Genomic DNA, 16,214 nt, shown 5'->3' with positions numbered 1-16,214 from the left:
TCTTGTCTCGATGACATATTTTCTGAAGCAGTATCATTAAGATTAAAGGCTTCATCCCATCTGATGCTTTAACCAGAAGTCTGTTGGGACACTGCTCACTCTGGAACATGAAACTTAGCAGACCGTTCTCATAAAAGGGGGGATATAATTGTAAAGTGTGGTCTGTTTGAAGACGTGGTTACCCCACACCCCACCCCACCCCCAAACGCACTCTGTTCCATCTCAGGACTGCTTAAACAAAGTCTGAGTCCTTTCACACTCCACAGTGGAGACAGACATATGTGGAGGTCTGCATTTGATCTCAGAGGATTTATATTACACCGACTCTCATGAACAGCCGGCTGTACAACAATGCAACTTTAACAAATGTACTAGTGGAGATGAACAACATCATTTAATGAACTGTTAGAGATGTGAATAGCTGATATGAATTTTCCCTTTCTGTGTTAATTTAAATATCAAATCAATCACACACAGAGTTGGTTGTTCAGCTCTTCACTAGCCTGTTGTTCATTCATACAAGTCATCACTTTTTACTGGATTCCACCAGAGTGAAAGCTGAGCCTGGATACTTTATTCACAATTCAGATAGCTGCACTAATAAAAGTCATGCAGCATCATAGCAGACATTATTAAACGCTGCAGCTGCCTCGCATTGAACAGCAGTGCTTTTTAAGGACAAGCGTCTGGGCAACAGGTCTTTCAAGATTATCCTCCTTTGAAATCAAACAACCATAAAAACACCGCCCCTAGCCGAAACAAGCAGACCAGTGACGCTTTGATACAGTCCTGTTGTTACACGTCTAGCTTTCAGTCCTGTTATTGTGTTGGGGGAGCTGTAAGCAGCCGGATGTGCCTCAGGAGCCTCCCCACCTGGAACTCATAATTCTTGATGCTATTAAAGCAGGTTTCTATAATATAGCTTTTGTTGTCTGGTCCTGTCTAAACAATGGGTCTATTTCTCAAAAATCAGGATTATAATTATGAGGTTCACACAAAAAAAAACAAAAAAAACAAGCAAACATAAATAACTGTTGATTTAAAATTCTACTCACAACTAATAGTTTAGACATTTTTGTGTAGATTCAATAGGCATTTTGGAGGTTGTAGTAACTGCACTGAGAGGTGTAGCCAGTATTAAGTCATCCAATCACTGCTAACGCAGGATAGAATTATGTTTGTTTTGACACTTTTATGCTCAAGATCAAATTATCCTTGAATGTACTCTCTCTGTGCTTTTTTAGGCCAAACAGACATTTGGAAACTGATCCTGTTGCCCAAACCACCCAGGCCACATTTCTCAGCTCATTCTGTTTTGTGTAACCGAGCACACAACCTTGCTGTGGGTGGGCCATATACAAATTAAATCAGTAATAAACCTTTTTCCCCCCACTAAGTTGTGTATACAGATTAATCCTTTTTCCCCCTTAGTGTTAAAAGGGATCCATATAATAAATTAAAGCCAGTTTATTGTCTCTGGACAAGTGCTAATGACACTCATTAAGATGTGTGGTGACAGGGAGTTTCAGCTTTTGTGTGTGTGTGTGTGTCCGGGAGGCATTATTATCATCATTATCCCCTAAACTTTAACATTTAATATGTTCACTGTCAAAAAGAAAGAAGGGCAGAGGATGTCCAGGCAGAGAAACAGCAGACACAGACAGCACAGAACTGTGAAATGGTTTGTTTTAGTCTGAGCCGGTTCTGTCTCTGGTGAAGTAAACAGCTGCACTGCATGTTGAGACATTCACGTTCCTACTGTGAGCATAGATATGCATGGAATTAAGGCCATCCAGCTGATCTGAGAGTATAAAGTCATTCTTTAGAGTTGCTGTCCAACCAAGACCAAGACCCGCAGCAGCAGCAGCAGCAGCAGCAGCATCCTGCAATAAATTTGTCACATGGCATCACAGACAGACCCTCTTTCATATGTGTCAGTGTCTTATATAACAAGATTCCAATCACAGCTTGTGCTCAGGGCGACTTTGCCCTGGGAGTACCCTTCCTCCAAAGCCATCCTGACATGACAGCTATCTTTCTCCACAACATGCCAGGAAGGTACTTGTTTTTTTTTTTTGTTTTTTTTTTTTTAAATCAAACTATCAACTAAGTACAATTGAAGAGTACACAATACTTCTTAACTTTCTTGTACAATTTGTTGTGGTGACTGATAAACATGACATGACAAAAAGACAATCAGTTATTTGACGTGGCTGCTGTTTCTGTGTGCCTGTCATCAGCTTCTGGCACAGAACACCTAGTAAAATGGCAAATGGTCATTTTTGTCGTTATATGTCTTGTACAGATTAAACAAATGTGTGTGTGGGTGTGTCAGAGAGTGAAAAAACTACTACAAAGTATCTGTTTACACACACCTTTACACAAATGCAGGTCAGCTGCTTCCAGTCTTTGTGATAAGATACTATCATATTCACCATGCAGACAGTAAGAAAGCAAATAAAACAGTAAACTGTTCAGAATGAGATTATTTAATCCCAACTATTAATTGTGTAGTGAGGACACTTAAATATAAGACTCAGGAAAAAGCAGCTTAATAAGTAAAAAAAAATATGTTTCATCAGAAAAACGTATAAAAAACACTTCAGTTAAAAATAAATACAAATCATAAGAAAAACACAAGTCCATAGGCGATGAGCTGCAGTTCTTCCTCGTGGTCCCTTTGTGTGTGCGGACATGAGAAAGTCCCTCATGAGAACTGCAGGACTTTCTGCAGCGTCCTCCTGAGAAGCACCTTCTCCTCAGGCCTGCTGTCAGGAATCATGTCAGCGCTCCTATCCGCACTCAGCCGGAGGGCCGGCCTCACCTCTTTGCAGCCCTGCAGCCCTGCCTGAGTGATGTTTCTGCAGAAGTCCACCCTCACCTCCTCCAGATTGTCTCCATGAGCCACCACGCCCTGCAGGCTGCAGTCGGTGATGCGGACACAGTTCTCCAGGTGGAGGCAGCGCAGCTTCCTGCAGGACTGCAGCACGGTGTTCACATCCTGGTCAGTGATGTGTCCACAGCCAGACAGAGTCAGCGAGAGCAGGTTGGGACACCTGTGGTACAGACAGCAGGCATTAACCAGTGACAGGTTTCATCACACATCATAGAGTACAAGACCTGTTTTATGTCATAACGTCTTAGGAAATAACAAAAGGGATAGATTAGTCTGTTTGAAGAGGGTCAAGTCTTAAGTAAGCAGTGCTGTTCGGCATGTGTGCTTATTTTTAGATGAATACTGTCTCCACAGGAGTCAGATAAAAGGGGAATAGCATATATTGGGTGGTTGATCTGAGCCATGCATAAATGAGGCGTAAACAACACCACAGAGAGGCAGCAACACGATCTGTTTAACGAGAGCCGTTAAACGCCTAGTCCAAACCATCTTTTCTTTACACGCTGTCCCACTGGGGCTTATGTGTTTCCGTCCTTTTAAAAAGCTTTTGTGAAAACATGGAGCATGGCACTATTGCAAAGAACAATTACAGGATGTTTGATGAATTATGGCATGACAACAACACAACATTGCTTTGGAAATAGCGCCTAAAGATGAACATTGCTGTAAAATGCAAGTGTTTCCTGCATTTTTCAGTAGTGCACTGCAGACCACAGGCGGGGCAGCACAGAGCCAGCTGATGAGACAGGATCGGAGATGTCATTTATGTTCCTGATGCAGATTACATAAAGGGTTACATAATCTAACCACTTTACCACATGTGAGCCAAACATATTCTAGTTGCCTGCAAGTGTGGAGGGTTCTGCCCTAGTAACCTCTGATCATGCAACAGCAATCCATGTGCTCTGTTGCACTGCAGCATGGGATTTATCAGAGCATGTGAGTGCACAGTATTGACATTAACAGAATACAGAGGAGGTGGAGTGTTGTGCTAACAAGAAACGGAGGCATTCACAGACCCATTTACACGTGAGAAGACAGAGCACAAAGACAAATGAATGGAGATAAATTAAAATGTACCAAAATCGTCAAACTTTGTTATATAATCCACCCACTCATAGCACTTCCCCTCTGCGGATACTGGTTGTTTCAGTGTGTACGTACCACCTTGTCCTAAACCGTCCTTGTCAAATTCTTCTCTCCTACTTTATTTGTCTATCATTTCCATTCAAGATCAACTAACTTTAAGAGGCAGTGATGGCAACTGAACATTACGGCTCAAGCTCAAAGGAGCAGCTCATCACAACACTGCAGGTTCTCCACCTACCTGCTCTATAGATCCTAATTGTTAACATGTGAAGCGTTCATACATGCCTGCGCTTCCTTTCTAACACACCAACATGTAGTTTTTGCTTTTAATCCCAAGCAGCTACTGTGATATCAGCACAGTTCAGGTACAGTGTCATGGCGCCTGACACTCTGGCGACCTGCATGTTAAAAAAAAATCACATTACAGAGGGATCCTGTGTGATTAGATGCATAGGTGTACCTGAACAATCACCCTGATGTGGCACAGCGTCGAGGTGAGACCTTCCTCTCAGCATTAATTGGCAGTATTGGATACTGATTCATGCCATTGCACCTGCTGATCCAACTTCTTTTGTATGTAGATGTCCAGAGAATGCAAAGCATCTATTTAACTATGTAGCTCATACCTCAGAAATGTCTTCCTTCCATTTATGTTGGAGACATGATGCAGTTCACATTAAAACAAACAGCTTAGAGGGCAGTCTGGTCTTTGCTGAGAACCAGCACTGAACACCACACTGCTAACCTGTAATCATCTCTCTAATGACCCGTTTGGTTTCCTAACGGTTATTTTGTCTGGTCAAATTATCCAGTGAACTCTAAAAGAAACTAAGACGTACATTTAGCGTCTCTCAAGTGGAAGGGGTTTTTTTTATTTTGTCATCCTTCTGCTTTCTAGATTCAGTAAAAGGTGGAGGGGAATTCTTTTCAAAAGCAGCTGTCAGCTGAAACTGTGTGTGCCTTTGAGAGCAGATGTGTATCATAAATAGAAACCCACGACGTGCTTCTTCGTATTTTATTTGAGAAAGCATCAATTTAAACAAATGGTGCGTATCAAATTTGGGAAGAAAACGCCTCAGAAATGTTTCACCATAGAAGTTTTGTGCCAAAGCTTCTAGCGTACCACCCACTGTGCCACCCACGCTACATAACATGTTAATTCATGTTGTGTAATCCTAATACTGCGACCTCAAGATAATCAAAACCAAGTTTTTGATAACTGATGTGCTGTAGTCATATGGCTACAGAGGAGCATTACACTACGAACTACACTATAAAGGGGCCCAAAGACATGTTTTATAGTTTTTTCCATAAGGAAAAAAAAATATAGACATGAGCTTGGCGTCATAGAGTCTTATCCAGGAAGAGGCAGGCAGAGACAGACGCACATGTTCATTCCTCTGACAGCAACAAAGAGCCAATTGTAGGCTCCACCTGCCTGCATAAATCTCCAGTATGCAGCTGACTGGGAGGGTCTGTGGCCAAATCACTCCTTATCACCCCCACAGCCTCTCAGAGATCCCTCCCCATTCTGTCACGTGCACTTGCTTTCTTCTCCCTGAGACAATTTGGGAGGGTTTATCAGTATGCAATGAGTGCGCCCTTAAGGCCACCGAGACACACAGAGTAGGTGGTTCTACTTTGGACTCATCTCACTGCGTTCTCAAATTTCATAATACAGGAAATCCTCACAGGGTTCTGCTGAGCCGGCCCTCTTCTCCCTCCCCTCGTTCCGGCCAGCTGCGGCGGCCAGAGCTGCACTCACATCAACGGTTATTACTGTCTGCCTTGAAGAAATTATCCAGAGACCTCATTACGCCTCTCCAGGCTGATTCCTGCATGCAGCCAGCCACGCACACACAAGGCCAAGAGCCAAAGCCGCTACGTTTCAGTGACCTATCAAATCCAACTGTCACGTCATTCAATAAATATAATTTGAAATGCGACCACAGTTATGTTAGTTAATAGAATCAGCATTATGTCCCACAGATGTGTCATTTTCTGTCTCTGTAGCCAGCATCTGTTTCTAATGATTTTGCTTCATGCTGCTTACAGCTAAATGGGGGCCGTTTGACTACAGCATGAGGCTCTAAATGAAAACCATTGTGTTCCCTGCTGTGGGGCATGAATGACCTTAAAATACCCCAATACATCTAGAATATCTTCCTCAAGACCCTGAGTTAATTTTCCAAGACAACATTTTGAATGTGTCTACACACTTTTCACACTGTGTCAGAGTTAATTCTACTCTTTGTTTATGGCATCAGAAGCTTTGAAGCCACACAGACTGTTCTTCATCATCGTCGTCATTCCAAAACACACACAGCAAAGCAGGGGAGAACCTCACACAGACACTCACATGCGGCACACATGGGCCAAGAAGGTGCTGACCACACTTTCATGTTTACTGCAGATGTCCTTCTGAAACGAGCTCTTCAACCAGTCCTCTATGTTGCACACTTGCAGGACTCTGCTGGAGTACCAGCAAATAGTCAAATAACGCAGTGAGGGTCCAAGCACAAAGTTATCCTTCCTCAGTTGACATGGAGAGCTGAAGTGGAGTAGATTCCAGAGGCAGGGGTCCAGGAAGACCTCACGCAGCTGATGACAGGTGAGGGACAGACTCTTTCGGCTGTCTTTGTCCAGGAAGGAGAAAAGGTGGAGGAGACACTCACGGTTGAGCTGAGCGAGATGCATGGTGAGCTGTCCCGAGACATAAAGGCAGGCCTCGTCCCTGGGGCGGTGATAGGCCTGCTGGTAGGCAGCAACAATGAGCCCACAGCCTGTATTGTGTGGCCTAGATACATGATGCCCCCGCAGGCACACGCTGAAGGCCTGCACATATAAGGCCGTGGAGTGTGGGCTATTTTGGGAAGACAACTGCAGCACGGTCAAAGATGGAAGTGTTTGAGCCATACGCTCCCTTTCCATCTGTCATTGCTCTCAACAGGCAGCAAACGCTAGACTGAGCCAGATGTTTACACTGTCCTGGCCTACTTCTCAGATACAGACACACAAAAAGAGAGAAACACCTCCACCTTACACTGCAGTAAACACATCCCTCATTAAAAAGTTGTGTCGTTGCTCAAGGTTAAAGTCTCTATTCAATAAATTAAACATATATATGTTTTCACTTGTGTTTTCGACCCTTATTTTGCATGTGTTTGACACTAAAGACTGTTGTCACGTTCATTATTTTTAAATGAGGGAGGGGTAGATTTAATTTCAGCTTAGGTAACTGGAACTATTAGTTTGTGTCTTCTAAACATCTTTAAATATGCCTAAGGTTGATCTTTAAGTTATGATCCAGATCTGTTTTCCTATCTATCATTTGGAAAACTTAATGGAATGCAGTTCTCGTCACTGAATTGCAACACAACTTTAATGACCCACTTTTAGGACCTTAGATGTTCCCTGTATCACTTCACGATAATCAGAGGCACAATTTCACAATTTTAAAAGCCCTTCATGTGAGTGAAAGTCACGAGCACCAGCAGATTAGATAGTACTTTGCCTGAAGGAACACGGTAAACTATGACTCAGTGTGTGTGTTTGCACAACCAAAGCTCAGAGGACATACTGAAGTGACAAAATACCATTATATCTCTGTCATCACACCGCTCTACCTTCCCTGTTATGTCCTGTTCCACATGTTCTCACCAATCTCTAAAATATTCAGTACATTGGGAAATGCCCGCTGTCAGGAGGCAGATTACATTCTGTACTATGACTCACGGTGTCATGATGCCCTTAACCAGACCTTTGATCCAACAAACACAATGCAATGTGAGCTTATTGTTGGCAGCTATGCTCATGTCTCCAAGAGAAACAGAAAAAAGGAGAAAAAAGGCCACTTGTGTCATTAATGGGGACAGAGCAGAGAGCTCACAGCCACCTGTGAGCAGGCGATGAAGAGCAGCTGTTCCTCAGCATACAGGAGTGCTTGTTCCTGCCAGAGAGAGCGCTCACTGGCTGGCACGTGTCCCGAGGGGAGTTCTTTGTGTGTATGTGTGTGGGTGGGTGGGGATCTTTACTAAAGAGGAATACAACAACAACAAAAGATGCTTACTAAAAAATGTTGCTCTCTTTCCTCTAAAGGCGTACTTGGACATATCAAAGGCTGTTTACCATCACAAGAAATGATAATGGTGTTTTAAACAGAATAAAAATGTGAAAAGAAAAAAAAATCCTCTCCATCAGACCAACTGTCTTTCCTTATGGGTCTGTGCAGCCACAATATCCTGGAGGTTTATTATTCTTACTTTAGTAATTAAATAATGGGAGCTTTAGCTATTTAAAAGATTACTAAAACAAGACATTAGCACCCAGTGGATAAAAGGATTTGAGCAGCTTAAAAACAGTAATAGTGCGATATAAAAACCTGGTTGCTCTGTCTCGCTCTGACTGCTTCAGGTGGTAATAATGTAAAATAATAAAGGTGCAAGCTTAGAGGCGATTGAAAACACACACAAATTAATTGATTTAAAAGAAAGATTCTCCATTGTATTCTTCATAATACACATATTGAGTTTCATTAGGTCCCCTGTCTTCTTATTTTTTAATCAACATAAAAAGTTAAATGATACTTCAACACCAATACAGACAAACCTACTTGAGCATGATGGTTTCTTTTACACAGGTTCTGGTCAAGAAGTTAAAACAACTTTATAAACCCCAAATGAGCACTTGTCAGTCAAATGCATTGCATTCTAAATCTTATCATACCCTCTAACAATGGGAATACAGAACTACAAAGTTCTCAAGAGGTGGAAAGTATAACGTTAGAAACATTTAAAACAATAGAGATGCCAAATATAATCACAATGACACAGTGTGCCGACATAATGACATCATTCTAGGTTAACATTGGACCAACTGAGGTTTACCAGAGGCTAAAGCTTAACTTCATTACTTTAAACCTTTGGAGTCTATTCAATATGCAGAAGTCTACCTCAACTGAGGAATTCATCATCAAGAAAAAGAAGGCAAAAAGTCACTATACATGACACCATCAAGCAGGTCATAAACACCACAGAAGCAGACACATTAAATGTAAAAATCAACTAGAATGGTTAAGCACTGTGATTGAGGTGAAGCCAAAATGGAGTGATGGGCTGGTCTGAGGCAACGATATCTGACTAAATCACTGTGCAACAGTCTGTAGAGCCTCTGCTACAGCCCTGTCTGAGGTATCCCTATCTGTGACAGCCTCCACTATAGAACTGTCAGCCTCATCCAGTGTGGGCATGTCTTTGTTCTCATCTTCCAGGGTACCATTACCTTGGGATTTCTCTTCAAGGATATTCATTTGTGAGGCTTCCACATCCATCAGATCCATGTCTGAGGCTACTGTGCTGTCTGCTGCACCCTTGTCCTGAGAAGCAGCTTCTGAGGAAACACTGTCCATGGCAGCTGTTTCCACAGCAGGCTTATTTGTGGCTGTGCTGTTCGTGGCAATATTGTCAGAGGACCCCTGACCAGTCCTCTCCACGTAGAAGAGGATGTAGGCCTTGGCCTTCCTCACTGCGTCCTCATTGGTCAGAGTCACTGTGCTGTCATTAAAGTGGTACCAGCCGCCTTCGTGGCTCCCATATGCTGTATAATGTCCTGATCCAACCCTGTGAACACAAACACATACAGTATATCATGCTCTGCTGCCTGCTGCTTTTTACATTACATTTGTTTCTGCTGAATCAGTGCAACATTGCCATCTAGAGGCCAGTGATGAAACAGCAGGACTGTGATTCTTAGCACATGTAAATGTTCCTTAAAGGACTCTCAGCTCAATGACTTTTAGCATTTAGTAGCTACATAAATTTTTTAACTGCAGCTGTTGACAAGGCTTTTGGACAAAATTGGATCTAAACTGTTTACACAGCTTGGCAGTTGATTGCCATTCAATTTAAGCTGAGCTGGCTGACAGATGAAAATATATAGATTTACAATTAAGCCCTTCACTCATCTCAATAACAAACAACACAGTAGAAACTTATGTAGAAATTTCATGGTAGGTTGATATTACACCCAGAACAATTAATTTCAAATGTTTTTCCAAAACGGATACCTTTAACATTTTTGGTTATATAATGTAAAGACATGAAATGAAATCTGACAGAACTTTGACTCACCCAGACCCATGATGCACCACAACAGCAGCAAGGTCATACAGGCAACTACCTGGTAATGAATTTTCTGGCTGTAAACAGAAAAGCAACAAGAGAAGTCAGATCAATCCATACCATCATTCCAAGATTTACAGCCTAGCATCTGGATCTGTCTACAAGCAAGGTCCCATTATAGTCTTGTAGACACACAAAAGGTCAAAAGAAGTTCAACAAACAGGAACGTACCTTAAAAGGTAGAAAAAAAACTAAATGTTACAGGAGTCACACACAGAATGTGACATTACCTCAACAATATAGACAGGGCACAAATATAGTTTTATTTTTGAGATTGAGGGTGAACGCAGACTAGACAAATAGTAAACATTTGGCAGCCTTTTTTGACATTTTGTTACTCACAATGTTTTGAGTGAGTTGGTAAAGGATAACAAGTGTTGTCAACAACAAACTTGATGTAAACAGCATCCCCTGGAGCCCTCTCTGTTAATTTCAAAACGACATGCCGTGCATTCGTGAAAGAGGAACAGGAGTCAAACACAAGTGTGAATCAGCAGTCATCATGTAGTGTCGGTCCCCGACATAGCTGCCTGCAGAGCCATCACCAAGCCATAATTGCAGGTGCCAACCAGTGAACCATACTATGAATAATGCATCAAGCATTTGGTTATACACAAAGAAATTTACAGACAATCATCATCATTTTCTAAATGTAGTCAGACAGAGAGGCCAACAGTGATCAGTGTTGTTGCCAACAAGCAAAACATGTTTTTCTCCTCATTGGATGTGAATAATCACCAGTTAACAGTCAACAGCTAGATGCAAAATTTGACTAAATCACTAGTTGGTGAAGACCTAATTTATTTGTTTTCATATAAAACACCCTTCCTATCTTTTTCAAATAGTTCTTCACGCTGTCTGCGGCTACTTGGTTTGTGCCCAACAATGTAGCCGTTACTGTTCACTGTCACATTTCAAGTGATTTTTTTTTTCAGCATTTCACTTGAGATCTTTTGATTATGTGACTAATGTTTTTAATCATTTTTTTCATTTTTTTTTACTTATTCATATTGCCAAACCATAATTACAAAATGTTTAAATTTGGTTCAGGTACACTAGTTTCTTGTGGCTAGTTTCTTGTTTTCTACAAAAATGGCTAAAGTTAATACCAGTAAAATTTCCCCACTGACCACTTTCACAAGCTTGTTTTTTCTCTAAATGTACTGTTCCTTGTTGTTTTCATTATTTTCAGACAGGCAGTAGCACTCTGTTTCAACTGCATCCAAATACTGGGATGAAGCATTAAGCACACGATACATTTTGCACGGATGCAAAATAATAAAGATAAAGGTAAGCACAAGCAAAATGCATGTTATGAGCAGAGATTGATATTATACCCAGGACAGTAAACTTAAGTTTTCCAAAAAAAAAAACATAAAACTTGAAAACAAAAGCTGATAGTTTATGGTTTGTCTTGGTTATAATATAAAATCTACATTGTGAAATTGCATGATTTGTATTCAGTTTATTTTAAACTTACCTCGAGTAAGTAGCCTCTCATATCCAGGCCTTTCAGTGGAAATTCCACATATGTATCCACCTTGTTTCTCAAAAAGGCCGTCCAGTGGAACCGCTTAAGGTGCAGACACAAAACCTACAATTGGACACAAAAAGTCAATTTATATTAATTTAAAAAGACTACTCTAGGTTTGTACTAAGTACTTGTTTAAAAAGTTGTCTCATACCTTTGGCAGCTTACGGACCCAGAACTTCTTGGTTGATTTCTGTCTCTTTTTACACTTATGGCAGTAATACAGCTCTGTTTCATCAAGCTCTTCCAGGTCAGTGAAGCTCCGTAAGCAGTCTAAAACAAAATGAAACAAATGCTCCTTACAGGTCTCATACTTCTCTTTTTTTTCTCCTGGGTCTCTTACTGCCAAAAAACATTGTGGACATCTAATTACTTCTGAAAGCAGGAGTCTTACCACGTACGGTGCATGTTGGCCCTGGCTCCTGGTCCTTACTTCTTTTTTGTCTAAACTGACTTGGAATGTCCAAAGACAGATCTGAGTGGAAGAGGAAAACAAATCCCTAATATCATCAAACCGTGTTGTGCTTTATGTATGTACCTGTAAGTAACTGGTTTAACATTCTTTCACTTGCTTTGTGTTCTAGAGCAACAATCAACTTTGCCTGGGTCTGCCACTGCTAAACCCTCTCACACAAATGTTATCACACAGTCAAAAACTAATTGAAAATAACAGTTTGCAGCGGACATGGTCTTGCTGCTTCTCAAAAATACTAAGAAGGAAAAATACCAAACCTTCCCACAAAATGTTTTTATCTTACCAAGAAACGGATCAAACTTCCGGGATTCTGTCCCACATATCAGGCAGTTGACTTCATTCTGAAGTATACCACCAAAAATTGATGTGACAACACTGGCAGTCCCATTTCTGCAAATAACAAGGAAAATTAAACACCTATCACACTCTGTGTGTGGACAACTAACAGATACACACAGATACAATTAATAAATCATAAAAATATTAAATTAGACTCTATATTATATCATCTAGGAGAAAAACAGTACAACTAGAAAAAATGGCTTTTAAAACAGCTTGGTCTACTTTTACAATCAGCACTCTAAAACAAAAAAGACACAAACATCTGCAAAACAGGGTCATTTGTTAGGTTAGATGGACTCACATGCTGCATTTGCTCTCTGTGGTGGAGAGTCGGACTCCATCCTGAGGCGAGACAGGATGAGACGCCCCATTGCGACTGTACTGAAGCTCCCTGTGGAGGTGGTCCAGCAGGTAACGCATGAATTCATGGGCATCCTGCTGCTGATAGCCTCTGTACACACAAACACAGCATTAAATGAAATTAGTGTAATAACTTAAAATAGGATGCTCTGCATATATGAGACCTTTGACACGGTTTTAAATAAAACAGATGGAGCTGTGTGACAAAACACAGAGGTGAAAAGGAAACAGTTTACTGCTCAGCATACCTGAAATTTGGCATGATCTTCCATATGGCATAAAATAAGGAATCTGGACTGAAGGCGCTCTGGCTTCCTTGCCACAGTGAGCAGAGAGTTTTTCTAAACTCCTCTACCAAAGACCTGTTCAATAAAACAAACCAGTTACCATGCTGCACAGTGTAGTACATTCAATTTCTAAAGCCCACTGAACACTATAAATTTGTAGTTTCATTGCAGCAGATTGAGATAATTACCACTGTCCATCAATGAAACATTTATACTCGCTGAAGTTAATGTCAGACTAATGCCCATAAATCCTCCCTCCACCAGAAGGACCTTACACACTGTTGTCCCCTTGGCTGCGGGTGTGGTACATCCTTCTTCCTGCCGTCTTACCACTGCGTAAAGCCACTGCAGGCAACTCTTTGAAATAACAGCTGAACTGCTCGATGTTGCTGTTAGAGAAACACATTTTGTAATAAGTAAGCTTCATCAACATGGATTTTGCTTTTCTAACACTTGTAAGCTCCTGCAAATGTGTGAAATCTCTTAATAATACTTTATAACATTTGCATCTAATATAATAGTAGTATAATAAAAATAAAATGCTTTGATAAATGCAGCAGAAAAATCCTTCAGTAATAAGACAAAATGTACATTAGTTGTGAAACCTGGCCTTTGACTGTGTCTTGTTTCCAAGCAGCCTCTGTAATCCCCCTGACTGTGCCCCAGACTATATTAATAAAGGATGACTGCTCGTGGGGCCCTGGGTCTACAGGGGCAGAGTTACTGAGACATGCTGCATACCCAGTTTACCACCCACATTCTTCCTCTTCAGTGCAGAGCCTTACCTGAGAGACTGCAAAATGGCATTCATGAAGCAAGTGTTGCCTAAGTTCCGCAGGCCTGTGGCACCTAAAGCTGCTCCCTCCTGACAGAAAGATGATTGCATATGTTTCAATAATTAACATAATATAGAAAAAAGCACGACCAAACAATATATTATACTGACATATAGGTTTATTGGGATATTAACTTTGTATACAGCTCTATACAAGCTAGGTGTGACTTACATAACCGGAGACCTGTTACAACTTGTACATAAAAGAGAAAATGTAACCAAGTTTTGAAGTACATTTATTAGTAGCTATAGTTTTGCTTTTGAGTTTTACTTACATTGTCTTTTAACAACTTGCTGTCAGGGGCTGGGCTTTCCTGAAGTTTTCGTTTCCTCTGTCTGTCACTCATCAGTGCTGAGCTGTAAAGGATAAAAAAAAACTGAGCATGTTGTCACACATCCTTTACATATATCCGTTACATATGCTTCCAGATTAGGCTGATTTTTGGCAGATATGTCCATAGCTTTTTATCTACATAACATAGCAATGGCAGAGTAAAGCAACAATAGCATATACAAAAATGTTATTCTTAAAGTTAGTACTTACTTTTCTAAACTCTGAAGGTATTCCCGCACCTTCTGCACATGGCCAAGTTTGGTGTCATTGACAACAGAGTCATCACATCTGTAACTATAAAATCCACATGCAACAAACAGTTGGTTTCCTTACTTGCAGCACAATCCTTTGTTAAAGGTTTGAGTATGAGCCTCACAATGATTCATACAGGCAACAAACTATAAAATCAACATGAGGGCCACTCACCAAAACACACTGTAGTTGCTGCAGTCCATGCAGACAGAATGATGGGTTTTCTCTTTCTCCTGTTTCTCACCCTTCCTCTGACTAATACCAGTGACTTGGGTCTCTTCAAAGTGTTTTTTTGCATGGCCATTGACATATCTAAAAAGAAAACATTCATTTATGACACACAAAAACAGAAATGAAGTGATAGGTTTTACTACATTTTGCAAAAAATATATTAAAGGTCTAAATCTATGCAGATTCATACATATTTTACAGTTTTTAATTTTGACATTGACCGATTTTCCTATACAAATACCAATTATATATGCACTTCTGATTTTATAAGCTATTTTGACACCTCTATCTGGCTACTGATGGCTTTAATCAAAAACCACGAAAGGACAAAGGCACTGTTTTAGTGCAAAACAAAAGACACCAACGTACCGTCCACAATGAACCGTCAGACAAGTGAGGCAAATCCAAGGACTTTTGTTGGACCTGCAAACTGGACATACATGAAAACCCTGGTTAATTTAATAATCCACTGCTAAGATTGGACTGCCCTATCTCACCCATAGAGAGAAGGTTATATAGTACACGTAACATGATTTTCCCTTGTGATAGCTGGTGTGTTGACATGTAGCTGCAAAATCTAGCTAGCACAAAAATAGCAGCGACAAAAGCCTGACCAGAGGCTGGGGGTCCATATTTACTCCCCATACAGCTGCAGTGTTATGGAGACAATGGAGTTAATTTTAGATACGTTAAAAGAAAGGGAGACTTCTCTTACCATTACAACACCAGGAGGACGGAGTACCGTTAGGCAATCTGGGGGAATCAATGGCACAGCTTACGTTGGTGTTTAGATGAGGGCACTCCATTAGCTTACAATTGTGAGTTAGCGATACCAGGACCAGGGCAGCTAACAGTAGTTAGCCAATTAACGTAAAACTAGCTAGCTAACGTTAGCCGAGCAAACTACTTCTGATCACGAACGCACGCTTTCCTGTCTCAGTTAACGCCAACGCGTTTGGTAAGCTACTACACAGCTTGTATAAGAAAAATAGTTTACGGAAAATAAAAGGACGCTCTTTTTCACTCTGACATACTGTAAGATAAAACGGTAACGTTATCTTTGATGTTTAAGGTGCCAGATAACTGCTGGCGCTGGCCACAAACAAATGGAAATAACTTGAGGAAGTGACGTAAAGCCTGCCGGCTCGGTCGTTGGCCAACACAAAGATGAAAAAGCTTCTTGGAGGAATATTTCACAACTTCCTTATTTGCTTCTAATTACCAGACCACCTTGCGACACTGCAAATATTTATTATTTGATTTAGCATTATTTTCTATTGAATTAATGCCCACTGGCGTCTGAAAGATACGATATTTATCCATATTAAGCCATCTAAAAGTCTTTTTCAGAAAGTCGGTGGCTGGCACGCATGCGTAGTTGCGCTGTTATCGCTGCCTCTCTG

The 16,214-nt window shown here is 40.9% G+C and overlaps 2 protein-coding genes across 2 annotated transcripts; both read right to left on the bottom strand.

The window, feature by feature from the left end:
- Window positions 1-2,473: 2,473 nt before the first annotated feature.
- On the bottom strand, window positions 2,474-6,975 carry fbxl22 (F-box and leucine-rich repeat protein 22). Its single transcript, XM_028432249.1, has 2 exons — window positions 6,345-6,975; window positions 2,474-3,056 (listed from the first exon to the last, which is right to left on the bottom strand). Exons 1-2 carry the CDS (start codon window positions 6,914-6,916, stop codon window positions 2,708-2,710), a joined length of 921 nt encoding a protein of 306 aa, XP_028288050.1. The 5' UTR covers window positions 6,917-6,975; the 3' UTR covers window positions 2,474-2,707.
- A 1,487-nt stretch (window positions 6,976-8,462) lies between these two features.
- On the bottom strand, window positions 8,463-15,984 carry usp3 (ubiquitin specific peptidase 3). Its single transcript, XM_028430493.1, has 15 exons — window positions 15,527-15,984; window positions 15,181-15,241; window positions 14,755-14,892; window positions 14,539-14,622; window positions 14,270-14,351; window positions 13,945-14,024; window positions 13,435-13,548; window positions 13,121-13,234; window positions 12,814-12,963; window positions 12,454-12,560; window positions 12,090-12,170; window positions 11,850-11,968; window positions 11,645-11,758; window positions 10,114-10,181; window positions 8,463-9,603 (listed from the first exon to the last, which is right to left on the bottom strand). The coding sequence occupies exons 1-15, from the start codon at window positions 15,615-15,617 to the stop codon at window positions 9,129-9,131; spliced, it is 1,878 nt and encodes a 625-aa protein (XP_028286294.1). The 5' UTR covers window positions 15,618-15,984; the 3' UTR covers window positions 8,463-9,128.
- Between the last annotated feature and the right edge of the window lie 230 nt (window positions 15,985-16,214).

The sequence above is a fragment of the Parambassis ranga genome, chromosome 19, assembly GCF_900634625.1.
Source record: "Parambassis ranga chromosome 19, fParRan2.1, whole genome shotgun sequence".
Classification (NCBI taxonomy): domain Eukaryota; kingdom Metazoa; phylum Chordata; class Actinopteri; family Ambassidae; genus Parambassis; species Parambassis ranga.
The sequence above is the reverse complement of the archived record's forward strand: the minus strand, read 5'-3'. Positions and strand labels throughout refer to the sequence as shown.

What these genes read in the sequence shown, in the direction of transcription:
- usp3 (XM_028430493.1), bottom strand. Translation starts at nt 15,617, where the DNA reads ATGGAGTGCCCTCATCTAAACACCAACGTAAGCTGTGCCATTGATTCC. An exon ending in TACCTTCAGAGTTTAGAAAA is followed by an intron (nt 14,352 to 14,538) that starts GTAAGTACTAAC and finishes TATCCTTTACAG; the next exon opens with CTCAGCACTGATGAGTGACA. An exon ending in GAAGTTTGATCCGTTTCTTG is followed by an intron (nt 12,171 to 12,453) that starts GTAAGATAAAAA and finishes TCTTCCACTCAG; the next exon opens with ATCTGTCTTTGGACATTCCA.
- fbxl22 (XM_028432249.1), bottom strand. Translation starts at nt 6,916, where the DNA reads ATGGAAAGGGAGCGTATGGCTCAAACACTTCCATCTTTGACCGTGCTG. An exon ending in TTGGCCCATGTGTGCCGCAT is followed by an intron (nt 3,057 to 6,344) that starts GTGAGTGTCTGT and finishes TCTGTACCACAG; the next exon opens with GTGTCCCAACCTGCTCTCGC.